The following is a 14678-nucleotide window of genomic DNA, read 5'->3' on the forward strand; positions in this document are numbered from 1 at the left end:
ACTGGGATCCCTTGTGCTAAACACAGTGCTAGGTGAGGGATCACTCAACGTAAGAAATGGCTCAAAATAGGTGACTCAACTGTCCTGTCAACTTACCATTTTGTGGACCCCAAAGGGAACGCATAAGAAACAACCCTATCAAGATCCTAAGACAGGGAAAGACCTCAAAATAACTAATTTGGTGCTAAACAGCTAAATGATCCATAATCATTCCTTACGGATATAAGGAGGGACGAGGAGAACAGCATTTTTCTTTTTAAATGTCCATCCATGCAACTACAAGTTCATCACTGTTGTCAGGACAGTTAATCTTAATTTCCTGCCCAGTCCTTCCTGCTGCAATATGACTTTGCACCAGCAAAAGAAACTAAAGCCTGAGGGCTTGTGCTGGGATGGCCAACTGAAGGGTCTAAGCAGGGAATCAAAGACCCTCTGCTTAGAAGAAGGTCTTAACGTACCTTCGGGCAACTGAAATTTTCCCTTTCATACGGTTTACTTACACTGGGGTGAAACAGCGACAGAGATTCATATTGCTTATCCAGTTTTTTATCCTAATAAAAGAAAAAAGATCATTCTTAGAATTAGTTTCTTAAGCAAGCTCTAACAGTTCTGTCACCACTCAAAGTGTTTCCTTGGTACTCAAAGGAGATAAATTTGGGGGGCATTAAGTACAGAAATGGGCAAGGTTTGAGTGTTAATTTTCCTGAGCGTGTTCCCCCTGTAGTTAAGGAGTCAGACCAATGTACCAGTTCCTGGGTCCCCCAAGACAATGTGGAAAGGGAGGGAAGCAGGGTGGTTGGCTTAAGGCTGGCAGGGTCTCACTCAGCACCGGCCCCACCTGCACCCTGCAGTCACAGCCCACCCCACCATACACTCTTACTCTTCTCAGCTGTTTGCACAGCTTCTGTGGTCCAGCTCGGCTGGAGAGGCTTCTGTTGGGAGAACTGGGCCTCAGGTCCCTACATATTTTCCCAGAAGGCTGAACACATGGCCAGCCGTTGCCCCTTCCCCTGCCTACAGGTGAAGTGTAACAGGTGACCAAGGACAGGCAGGAGGCCAAGCCCCAAAAGTCTCAGTTTCCAATCTGGCTGCCATGAATGTGTTCAGTGGCCAGAAACAGCCCCAACCCTTCCTCAAGTGATCTGCTTTGCTCTGAAATTGAGGATCATGCCTCATAGTCTACATGCACAACTTTCACTGTAAACAATATGGTCTGACTCTCAAGTAAAAGCAATTATAACAGATGGCAGTTTCATCCAGAGACACACCATCTGCTGAAGCTTCAACCATTTCACCTTTAAAACAGCTTTGTTCCACCAGTGAGCACGTGCTCCCCAGAGATGTTCCCCCTCACCTGTCGTGCTCACCACTCGGAGGAAAAGACGCTCAGAGGCAAGAGGAGAGAACAGAAAGGAAGTAGAAGGCAGCAAAGTCTTTGTCACTGGAGCTGACAGTGCTAATACAGGGGCACTGTGAACGAGTTCCAGAGTACAAGCCTGGAAGCCTGGGTCTGATGTCCTCATCTCCAAAGCACACAAATCCCCGTTTTTCCCATAGAAGGAAGGTGAATGAATTTGTAAGAACTTTGAAGTGCCTCAAATTTATAAAGTACCTGTAATTCCTCAGACAAAGCCCTATTCAACTTGTAGCTTTTACTCATTATGAATGAGATTTTTAAAATTGCTCACTTCTAATGGTTGGGAAGATTTGAGTGTACCCTGTACAATAATGCCAAGAATCTACACTGTATGTAAATAACAAATCTGAAATGTTAAAGATGAATACTGGCTCTATTATTAACAAATTTACCTGAAAGTGCTCTTATTTCAAAGCATTACTTAGCAGAGGCTCTAGACTAAAATCCAGTTAAATGATCTCTTGTGCTTAGAAGTATAAAATTCCTCAAAACTTATACCTTAGAATAAAATACCATAAAAATATATATAATGCTGTTAGACTATTTAAAAAGCTATGCTTTTAAAAAGATAGCCTTTCCTAAGTATAGCACCAAAAAAATGTCTAAACATCAATGTCAGATTTTGCTAAGAACAAATTAAATCTTTTCCAAAGATTATATAGTTGCAGTTGTTCAAAAATTATAACAAAAAATAATTTGAAAATTGGTGACTTACCACACAATGGACAAGAATGCTGAAAGGAATCCAAAATATCAAGGAGAAAACCAGGACTGAGCCTACAATGTTATCTGCTAAAAACTTCCCTGTGAACAAATTTAAACATAAAATATCTTGATCAAAATACTCTGCAAATCTAAAATTAAATGATCTTAGATTATCATCATCATGTCAAATGCCACAAAGCTGCTGATGGTATAACACTAGGGGCACCAAAATTAGCAGAGTATCTGTGGCACCTGCACCCAACCCGACCATCTCCAAACCATCAAGTGCTTTCAAAGAAAGAGCCCAAATTTACCTGTTGAAGAGACTAGATTACAAAATGTTGTTCAACATAATTCCTGCAGTAGACTCGAATCACACACAGTGCTACTACAATAATGACTGCTTAATAAGACAAAGTTTTTATCTGGGTAATACTATTTTTGTGACTAAAACTCTTAAATCATGGACTCTAGAGGACACAATTCAGCCTTCTGCAAATTGAGAACCAACTTTTAAATAAATGATTCTTACATCAATAGGATTCTTACATACACTCCATAGGACTGACCCATGCTTATGCTATTGTGTGTCCATTTTTCAGTAAAGAAGGAAGCCAGTATTTTGACTAATGTTTTACTCTCCCTTGTGTGCTAATGTGTGCATCCAAGCTACATGGGGACAGCATTCTCCTAGCCAACAAAGCTATTTCATAACAAAAGTGGTGATTATCTCCTTCTATTTCAGAATCAGAGCAGATCATTCTGAAACCACGTTTTTCCAACATGACAGAAAGCAGCTCATCTTAAGGAACCTAGGGAAATCACCTACCGAAAGTATTGATGCTAAGCTTGTCAATGAAATCCCAAAATCGCTCAATTACATCCTGTACTCGTTTCTCACATTTGCCCTATGAAAAGAAAGCAAACAGCATTATCCCTAAAAACAGTGCACCTATAAGCAATGTGGCTTTATGAAGCAAGTTGTAAAGGGCTTCAAAAAATCAAATATTTAAAGGGCCCTCTTTGACATGGGCAGTAATTGAATTATAATGGGTACCTAAGAAAGTAGGATATACTCTCATTGACATGTTCACAATTAGTCAACTTTTATAAGTGACTTTAGGATTATCAGGAGGCAAACAAGAAAAAACAATTTGTTAAAGATGGGGGCATTTCCAGGGAGGACTATATTGATAATACACTTCGCCAAAGTGGACAGGAAAAGAACACAGCAGGATGCCCTAAGAATCCTCTCAACTTTTAATTCCTCTCCTATCATTTTGCATGAATAAAATTGTTTTTTTTGTAAAGAAGAGTCCGGCTTAGGTGAGTCAAGCCACCTTCTAGGTCTTCCCTAGTCGTTTGGCACCTATTTCAAAATGACAACACTGAACATTCTGCAATCTTAGTAAATTTTATAAATTAACTTAGAAAACAGATAATCAGGACCCTACTGCCTAAAAACAACCAACTTTTCAACAAAGCACCTGCCTAGGTCCTTCCCCAGCCTCTCACTGCAGGGTCTCCTGCTATGAAGAGCATAAACTCCAGTTCCCTAAAAGCAATCGGCGTTTGCCTTCTAAATCATACTCATACATAGTTAAATAAAAATACTCTTTTAAACCAACAAGGGTTAGAAACATGAGCAGTGTTTCTGTTTTGATTTCCTTCCATTTGCAAAGTCAAATAATGAAAATATAAAAACTTACAGCCTGGCTATTACAGAAGAAGCTGGACATAAAAAAAATACTCACATTCATGTCACAAAATCCCACTGTACAGGGCTTTCCTTTCCTCAAAAATAAATTCTTTTCTTCAGCATCAACATAGGGCACACAGCGGCCAGAAGGGTCCCTGCAGCACACCTTGCAGGAGTTGTCGGTTTCTAAAACAGAGAGCGTGTGTTGGCGGCTGTAGACGTGGCTCACCTACCTCTTCTCTGTCCTTGCTTCCATTTCAAAAGCCAATACTGAAGGTGCAAATGTTCAAAGTCAGGCAAGTTGGGTATCTGGGTGGGTGGGTGGGTGGGGTATGTTAAAGTTCTCTCTCTGGATTTTATATTATCTTTACAACTGTCCTCTAAGTTCAAAATTATTTCCAAGTAAGTTTAAAAAAAAAAAGCTTATGCAATTCACATTTTACCCCCTAAGGAATAATTTCTGAGCTCACACTTCTCAGCTCTCACAGCTAGAGGCCACTGACTCCTGGATCTATAGCAGAGGCCACAAAACTTTCTTTTTTAGTATTGTCTCTACTCAGATCCTTCATAATGCACTTCTAAAATGTTTCCCCTTTTCCCAACACATTTACCACGCTAATTTAAATCCTTGGCATCTTGGTTTAAAGTGTATTTCAAAGAAGGCCATGGCTGCTGTGACTGAGTGTCCAACCGCAGGCGTGACCTCAGCAGGCACCTGAGATGCACCACAGCCTAACGGCACCCCCCCACCCAGACCCACTCCTGCGGGCGCACGGGGGTCAAAGTGGAACAACAGCCCTGGGAGTCAGGCCCCATGGGCAAACCTGAATAGCAGAGATGCCAAAAAATTAAACTGCAGTGTAACCTGGGACAGTATATGTGACTCGGGAAAGTCAGTATTTATAATGATGTGGGGAGAGGACAAGACAGAACGCAAAAAACAAGCAAAACAACTTTAAAGGAAAAACAAAAACCTCTTCACCATGCATTTACCAAATATTTATTGGGTATTTACTACTTGTCAGGCAATGGACATCCCAGGCACACCCTGCCTCTTTTTACTATTCACTTGGTGAATGGTTACTTGGTACCTACTGTGGGTTATCTTATTTAATTACAAGTTATCCCACGAGGAAGTGCCACATCTCCATTTAATAGATGGTAAGTTGCCAACCCATGGGTTTTAGACTCCTGGATTTTTTGTCTATTTTGGTTTTGAAAGCAGCAGGACTCTTTCATCAATGGAATCCTAGATGGTTGAGATGGGGCTGGAAAGCTGAAAGCTGTCCCTAATCAATCCTCAGCCCCCAGGCTCTAAAGAGTGTGAAAAAACCTAAGAAAAGGGGACTCCCCAGGCTGCTCTGGCAGGGATCAGATGGGGACAGGCCCTCTCTATTGACAACAGTAAAAATCCCTCATATTGTGAGGTCAGAACCTGGAATAGGTGCTCTCCGGCTGAATTCCTGAAGGAGTAACATAGTGCTGCTGCTTTTGTTCATCTGTATGATGGGGGCATGGGGGCCAGACCCCACCCACTCAGCCACAACAAAATTCCCCTGAAAACGCAGCAAGAGGAGAGACCCACAGGACAGTTTCACAGACCTAGTGGAGGGGCCAGCATTTGAACCCAGAGATGTCTCTCTCCAGAGACTACCCTGCCTCCACCCCCTCCTGGTCCCTGGCTTGGTTCTCACTGCCCTCATCAGCAATACAGGGGCCTGGCTGGTAGAAGCCATCTTTTCTCCTGCTCACCATTACATGCACAGGACTCCAGCTTCTGCTCCCTCTCACAGAAGGGAATGCATTTTCCATCTTTACACTTTCCAAGATCCAAGCAAACTGTGTCATCTTCAGCGTTTCCAGGAGGAGGGCATTCACTGCTGTTACCTGGAAGCACACAATTCCACACCACATTGAACCACGTGTCAGCTAGCTCTGCAGGGGCCTGACACACACTGTTCCCCATGGAGGTGGGCACCTCCCAGGTGACCCAGAGCAGGAAGGGCAGCAGCCGAAAGACCTGGCCAGTGAGCAGTTAGCGAGTAAATGGCTACAGCACCAAGCGCTGTGCTACCATGAGTCCCAGCCCTTGTCCCCCATGTTACATTCCCCTGCCTCACACCCACTATTTTAATATTCAGTGTATGTATATACAATGTATGTACTATGTGTATTTTGAAGATAATATTTATCTTTCTGTTGTGAAATATACACACAAAAGAATACATAAAATTTATATGTCCTTTCACTAAGAAAACTAGAAGACCAAAGTAACCAATATAACAAATACTGGGTTACTCATTCTCGTGCCTTTCTTTATATTCTTACCACATATGTAACATATATAACATATATTCTTACCACATACGTAACTAATCCCATAGCAAGCAGAAAGAAATAAATAACAGATGAGAGCAGAAATAAATGAAACTGAGAATTGAAAAATGGAATTAACAAAAAACAGATGGTTCTTTGAAAATATAAATAAAATCAACAAACCCTGAGCAAGACTGACAAAGAATAAAAGAGAGAAGATGGAAATAAATAAAATCAGAAATGAGAGGGCACATTACTACAGACCCCACGGAAATAAAAATGATCATAAGAGGATAATAGGAGCAACTGCATGCCAACAAATTAGAAAGCCACATAAAGATACTGCAAGAAAAGAAAATACAAACCAATTTCTCTTATGAATATAGATGCAAAAATCCTCAACAAAATACTTGCAAATCAAATACAACAACACAATGAATTATACTCCATGATCAAGTAGGTTTTAATCCTTGTTATGCAAGGGTATCTCAACACAAGAAAATTGATGTAATACACATTAACAAATTAAAGGGGGAAAACAACATGTTCATCTTGATCGTTGCAGAAAAAGCATTTAACAAAATCCAGCATTCTTTCTTGATTATATATATACGAACAGAAGTAAACTTCCTCAACATGATAAAGGGCATCTATGAAAAACCCATCATACTCAATGGTGAAAGAAAGCTTTCCCACTGAGACCAGGAACAAGGCAAGGATGTCCAATGTTGCTACTATTATTCAACATTATGCTACAAGTTCTAGCTAGGGCAGTTAGGCAAGAAAAAGAAATGAATCCAAATTGGAAAGGAAGAAGTAAAACTTCCACTATTTTTAGATGACATGATCCTATATAGAGAAAGTCCTGAAAAATCTACAACAGAGGTTGCAGCTAATAAAGAAATTTATGAAAGTGGTAAGATACAAGATCAACCCACAAAATTAGTAGTTTCTATATGCTAGTAATGGGCAAATCTGAGGAGGAAATCAAGAAAAAAATTTCCTTTACAATAACAATTAAAAGAATCAAATATCTAGGAATAAATTTAACCAAGGATGTAAAGGACCTGTACAAAGAAAACTACAAAACATTGCTAAAAGTAAAGAAGACCTAAAATAAATTGAAGGACAGTTCCATGTTCATGGTTTAGAAGAGTAAATATCATTAAGATGTCAATTCTTCCCAAATTGATTTACAGAGTCAATGCAATCCCAATCAAGATTTCAACAGCCTAGTTTACAGAAATGAAAAAAGACAATTATCAATTTCATTTGGAAGGATAAAGGGCCCGAAATAGCCAAAAACACCTCAAAAAGAACGAAGTCGGAAGACTCACACTTCCTGAATTTAAAGTACATTACAAAACCACGATGATCAAAACAGCATGGCACTGGCATAGATATAGATATATTGACCAATGGAATCTATCAGGAGTTCAGAAAAAGACCCTCAAATCTATGGTCAACTGATTTTTTACAAGGCTGCCAAGTCCACTCAACTGGGACAGAATAGTCTTTTCAACAAATTGTGCTGGGAGAACTGGATATCCATATCCAAAAGTAAGAGGATCCTCATCTCACACTTTATACAAAAATTAACTCAAAATGGATCAAGGTCTAAATGTAAAACAACCATAAAACTCCTAGAAGAAAATGTAGGGATGTATCTTCAAGATCTTGTGGTAGGTAACAGTTTCTTAGACTTTACACCCAAAGTACAAGCAACAAAAGAAAAACCAGACAAATGGGACTGCCTCAAAAGTAAAAACTTTTGTGCTTAAAAGGACTTTGTCAAAAAGTGAAAAGACAGCCTAATCAATGGGAGAAAATATTTGGAAACCACGTATCTGCTAAGGGTTTACTATCCAGAATATATAAAGAAATCCCAGAACTCAACAATAAAAACACAAACAACCCAGTTAAGCAATGGGCAAAAGAATTGAATAGACATTATTCCTAAGAGGAAATACAAACGGCTGAAAAGCACATGAAAAGATGGTCAACATCACTAACTACTAGGGAAACACAAATCAAAACCACAATGAGATATACTTTACACCTACTATGTTGAAGATATCATTTCACACTTATTAAAATGGCCACTATTAAAAAAAAAATCTACAAGTATTAGAGACGTTGTAGTGGAACAGGGACACTCATTTACTGCTGGTGGGAATGTGAAATGGTGCAGCCACTGTGGAAGACAGTTTGGCAGCTCCTCAGAAAGGTAAGTATAGAAGTGCCTTACTTTTGGCAAGTCTATACACCCAGAAGAACTGAAAGCAGACACTTGAGCGGACATTTACACACCAATGTTCATAGCGGCATTGTTCACAATTGCCAAAAGATGGAAGCAACCCAAATGTCAGTCAACCAACAAATGGATAAACAAAATGTGGTACATACATATGATGGACTATTATTCAGCTATAAGAAGGAATGAAGTCCTAATGCATGTGACAACATGGATGAAACTGGAGAACATTATGTGTAGTGAAATAAGCCAGACACAAAAGGATAAATATTGTATGATCTCTCTAACATGAACTAATTATAATAAGCAAATGCATAGTTAGAATCTAGAATATTGGTTACCAGAAGATAGAATGAGGGTAGGGAATTGGGAGGTAATGCTTAATTTGTGTAGAATTTCAAATTAGGTTGATTGTAAATGTTTGGAAATGGACAGAGGTGATGGTAGCACATAATTGTGAGAGTGAGTAACAGCACCAAATTGTGGGTGTAAATGTGGTTGAAAGGGGAAGTTTGAGTCGTGTATGTTACTAGAAGAAAAGCTAGAGGATAAAACATGGGACTGTTTAACACAGTAGACCCTGCTGTGTTCGATAACTGTGGTTAATACTATAAATACAAGAATGTTCTTTTATGAACTAGAACACAAATGTATGTCACTATTATAAGATTTTAATAATAGGGTGATATATTGGAAAAAATTCACCTAATACAAACTATGGACTATAGTTAACAGTAATATTTTTATATTCTTCCATCAGTTGTGACAGAGATACCACACCAATGCTAAGGGATATAGGGTTTTTCTTCCTAGAGTAATGAAAATGTTCTAAAATTAACTGTGGTGATGAATGCATAACTGTGATTATACTGAGAGCCACTGATTGTAAGCTTTGGATGGTTTTTATGGTCTGTGAATATAGCTCAATAAAACTGCTTAAGAAAAGGATAGAAAACTAGAAGAAGATGAAGATACAAGATAGAAGAAGAGCCTTTGAGGGACCAAAAAAAAAAAAAAAAAAGTAAAAACCATTCTTAGCTCACAGGCCATACAATAACAGGGGCGAGGTCCTATGTGGCCCACGGACTATAGTTTGCCAACCCCTGTTCCACACACTATGGGTTTAAAATTTGCCTATTTTTGACCTTATCATAAATGGAATCATACAGTTTGCATTCTTCTGTGACTTTCTTTTCACTCAACATTATGATTTGGGATTCATCCATGTTGATGAATGGAACTTAATTTACACACATAAACTGCCAAGTGGTCTTCCAGTGCATAAATATACCAAAAAGCATCCTTTCTCTTGTATACAGAAGTTGAAACAGTTGTTCCTACTTTTTTGACCTTATTACAATGCTGTTACGAACATTCTTACTCATGTCTCCCAGGGAACCTGGGCAAAGTCTCTTTAGGGCATAAACATCAGTACAATTGCTGGGTCGTAGGTGTTTCCATACTCAATTTTACTAAGTAATCTCAGACTACATACAAATCTAGGTCCCCACTGGCAGTGAGAGCTGACATTCATGATGTAATCCACTCTAAATATGGCTTCTGTTCCTAATTCTGAAACTTCCTACGAAGTCTTATGGGAAGACTCATATTGCTGAATCCAGTGGTCATCTCTGTGTCCTCAGCTTACCTGACTTCAGCAGCATTTAACACAGTTGATCATTCCCTTTCTTGAAAAACTACTCTCCTGCCCCCTGTGACATCACACTCTCCAGAATTCCCTCTTGGCCTACTGGCAATACTTTCTCCATCTCCTCTGCAGGTTCCTTCTCCTCTCCCCAGTCTCAAAGTGCTGGAGGTCCTACAGAGCTTAGCCCACGGCCTTCTCCATCCCTTTAGGTTTCCTGATGATCGCATACATTCCCATCCAGATGCTAACAACCCCGAAGTTAGAGCATCAATCCAAACTTTGTCTCTAAGCTCCAGACCCAGGAGCACTTGACTTTATTTGGATGTCACACAGGCATCTCAAACTCAAAAATCTGACTCTTAATCCTACCCCCAACCTTCCCCATTTCAGTAAAATACACTAACTCAATTGTTTAAGCCGAACACCTAATGGTCACCCTTAATTCTTCTTTCTCCCTCAGTCCCACATCTAGATTGTAAGAAATTCCTGTCATGTCTTTCTTTAAAATGATCTTGCATCCATCCACTCCTGTTCATTTTCATGGCTACTACCCTAGTCAAAAGTACAATATCTCTTACCTAACTATTGCAGTACTCTCCTTACTAATCTCAACACTTCTACCCAAACACACCATCTATCTTTTCTTCACATAGTAGACAAAATAATCTTGGGCTCCTACTTAAAACCATTGAATGGCTTCCCAATGCACTTGGAATAAAATGCAAACTCCTTATGAAGGCTTTAAAAAGCTGCATGACCTAGTCCCATCTCTCTCTCTTCAAATTCATCTTACACAATTATCCCAGAGCCCACTTCCATTCAGCTACAGTGGCCTCATTTCAAGTTTTCTGAATACTCTCAGGTCTTTCTCACCTCAGAAAATTATCACAGGCTGTTCTCTCTACCTGAAATGCTCTCGTTCCTATTCCTCCCAAGGCTGACTTTTTCTCATCCTTTAGATGTTGTTTCAAAGATCTTCTCTTCTGGGACATCCCCTGAGCACCCCATCTAAGTTGGTGTGCCCTCTCACATTCATTAAACTCTATCACTGTACACTATTTGTTTCCTTCATTTTATATATATATATATATATATATATATATATATATATATATATGTATATGTGTACACACACACACACACACACACACACACACATATATATTTACATATATATATTTGATTGTCTACTGTTATTTTCTCTTCCTCTGCGAGATATCCAATTTCTATCACGTAGTAGTACACCACAAATATTTACTGAATGAATCGATTCTTCAGTAAAGAAAAAGCCACTGAAGGATGTCAAACTGGGGTGAGAAGGGGTGGAATATGATTCATTCTGCACGATCAGTGGCACAAGCAGTCAATATCAACAAAGAGGAAAAGTACTGCATGAAATGGAGCATTCCCAGAGCTGTGGAAGACTAGCCTTTCTAATGAAGAATGGGATCAGTCAAAAGAATTTGGACTGAAAGGTCTGTGGAGAAGTAACATAAAACTTAAAGAAATCTGGCCTATTTCAAATAAAGCAACTGTTTATTAAGTACCTGATATAACCAGGCACTTTTATTAGGCACTGCACATATTTTACTTCTTATCTGATAATACCCTTTGAGGCACCAGGCATTTATACTATCAACAAGATAGTCATTTAAGAGGAAAAAATTTAAGCTCAGGGAAGGTTTGCATTGTGTCTGTATCATTTTTGTATGTTCAGTAAATGATGCTGCTGAAAATATATGTTAAAAATGCTCAATGAATATATGCTGAACACCTTCTATTCTTAGCAAGACTTAAATCAGAGCACTAGACATGAAGTCCTCCTAATTAACATACAGTGTCACCTACTGACATGGTTCTCAAATTTTACCATCAGAATCATTTGACAGAATGTTATAACACAGACTCCTGGGCCCCAAACCCCAGAATGTTCAATGCAGTAGGTCTGGAGAGGGGTCAGAGAATTTACATTTCTAAACAAGTTCCAGGGCATGCTGGTGCTGCTGAGGGGAGGGAATGCCAACTCCTTATAATGAATTTATCCTCTGCTAGATGCTACTTCATATAAATATATCAAGGAACCTAGGGTTGTTTAACAAGAATAACAAAACCCTTTTTTTTTTTTCAAGTTGCTTCATCTAGAGCATGGTGTATGTTTTACTTATGTTTACTGAAAAGAAAACTGTCAGGAGCCAGTATAACTCAGTCAAGCTTAAAAAACCTTTTCCAGTGGTGCTCACTGTTTTCAGCATTTATCATAATAATAAAACCAATTCAAAAAGATGATTTCTGCTTCAGTTCCTCAAATGGTTAAGAGTTAGCCTATGACCCAGCAATTCCATTCCAGGGTAAATACCCAAGAGAAATGAAAACATATGTCCATGCAAAAATTTGTACACAAATGTTCACAGCATTATTTGTAATAGCCCTAAAGTAGAAACAACCCAAATTTCCATCTACTAATGAATGGATAAACAAAATATGGTATACACATACAATGGAATATTATTTACCCATAAAAAGGAATGAAGTACTGATACATGCTACAACATGGTTGAAACTTGAAAACATTACACTAAGGGAAAGAAGTCAGATATAAAAATTGCATGATTCCATTTTAACATGAAATGTCCAGACAGGCAAATCTATAGGGACAGAAAATTGATTAGTGGCTGAGTGGGGCTGGGAAGAGAGAGGCGGATTCAAAGTGGTGGTTAAAGGGTACAGATTACTTTTTAGAGAGATGAAAATGTTCCAAAGTTGATATGGGGTGGTTACACAACTCTGTGAATATACAAAACACTGAACTGTAGACTTTAGATGGGTAAATGGTATAGTATGTGAATTAGATCTCAATAAAGCTGTCAACAAAAAAAACAACAAACCAACCAACCAACAGATACAGAAAGGTTCAAAAATACAAGAAAGGGATAGATTTACCAGACATATAGGAAAAAAACAGCAGGGTTAGCAAACTGAATATTAAATAAAACAATTTAAGTAAAAGAATATCTCAAGGGTCAAAAAGGAACACTGTATACTGGTAAAGGAATAACAGGTTAAGAAGATGTAAAGAACATAAAGCAACAACTGACAGACAGAACTACAGAATATATAGATAGTCAATAGTGATAGTTGTAAAGGATAGCCCTAGATGGACTAAAGTCCTAAATGTAAAAGGTAAAATTATGAAGCTAATAGAAGATGCTGTGGAAAATATCTCTGAAATCTTCCACAATTAAAAATACATATATAAATACAAACAAAACAAAATGATAGACTTGACTCCATTAAAATTAAAGATTTCTGCTCCAAGGACAACAGATAGGAGGAAGATCTTTGCAATGTTTAAAACCAAACAGAGTATATAAAATAACACCTCCAAATCAATGTAACAGCAAAAAGATATGAAAGCCAATGGAAAAAAAGGACCAAATATATAAACTGGCTATACACAGAAAGAAAAATCTGAATAGTTAATAAATAAAAAAGGAGATGTTCAAGCAAAATGGAAATAAGAATGAGAAATCTTTTTATACTTATTGGATTGGCAAAAAAATAAGATCATGAATAAACACCAAGCAGGATATAGGATATCTTCAGGCACTAACGGTGGGACTGACAAGCCAGGAATGCTTTTCTGGAGACTGGTTTGACAGTCTAAGTGACTTTGCTCCTGGTTACACATCTCCTTACACAGATACATAAAGGAGATGTATGAGGATGTTTATTGTAGTCTTATTTGTAGGATCAAGGAGATGAAAACAAGCCAATTATCTATCATTTGGGGAATACACAAGTAAAATATAGTAAATCACATAACTGAATACTATGCATCTGTCCAAAACAATGAAACCTAGATACAAATACACAGATATAGATGTAAAGACAGATTTATAGCACAAAATAGATAGCTCTTAAAAACATGATATTTTTAAAAAAAAAGTAGATCTAAAGAAGAGTGGTAGAATAGCATTTTGGTACATTAAAATCATATACATACACAAAATAACACGATATTAATCTTTTAAAAACTATACATATCCAGAGCAAATATTAAACACATTAGAAAGGATGCCTATGAGAGGAAGGAAAATGGAAGTGATGATGACAAAAGAAAGGGAAATAATGAAAAAGAAATGAAACAATAAAAGGGTTTTGCACAGACCAATGACAACAGTGTGTCACAAAATAAGTATGAGCAACTCAGCTCTCTGCGTGTGAGGTTAAAAAAAAGGCTGCATTCATATAAACAAAATATAAACCTGTTTTTTCAAGCATACACACACAACCTTGAGCCAAAGTATTCCAAGAGAACCAACAAAAGTACATACCTGTGCAGTAAGATACGCCTTTGCAAGTAGCATTAATAGCCTCTTGGCACTTCTTCTGGGCTGTCTCAAATTGACAGTTTTTACAGCAAGGACTATTCCTATCACTGTAGAAGAACAGACAGGGACAGTTCAATTCAAATGACAACCCCGTATCTAACACCAAGGTCATGTTACAGCGACCTGAAGATCACAGGGGAAGAGCCCCTGGCTGAGTCCCCCACTCCTGCTCAGTCACAGCGGCTCTGCTCTCCCCTCCCAGATGCACACACTCCCTCTACTTCTTCCTAATGCGGAATAAGGCAGCC

The 14678-nt window shown here is 38.4% G+C and overlaps 1 protein-coding gene across 3 annotated transcripts in view; it reads right to left on the bottom strand.

Annotated features, from left to right (window-relative positions):
* Nucleotides 1–14678, bottom strand: part of ADAM17 (ADAM metallopeptidase domain 17) — a 79150-nt gene that overhangs the window by 1875 nt on the left and 62597 nt on the right. For all 3 annotated transcript variants that reach the window (XM_037813471.1, XM_037813470.1, XM_037813472.1), the window contains 6 exons: nt 14374–14477; nt 5574–5708; nt 3877–4007; nt 2952–3030; nt 2133–2221; nt 501–551 (listed from right to left, as the gene is read on the bottom strand). In XM_037813471.1, the coding sequence (XP_037669399.1) occupies nt 501–551; nt 2133–2221; nt 2952–3030; nt 3877–4007; nt 5574–5708; nt 14374–14477 (589 nt within the window). The remainder of the gene's footprint in view (nt 1–500; nt 552–2132; nt 2222–2951; nt 3031–3876; nt 4008–5573; nt 5709–14373; nt 14478–14678) is intronic.

This window comes from Choloepus didactylus, chromosome 20, assembly GCF_015220235.1.
Source record: "Choloepus didactylus isolate mChoDid1 chromosome 20, mChoDid1.pri, whole genome shotgun sequence".
Classification (NCBI taxonomy): domain Eukaryota; kingdom Metazoa; phylum Chordata; class Mammalia; order Pilosa; family Megalonychidae; genus Choloepus; species Choloepus didactylus.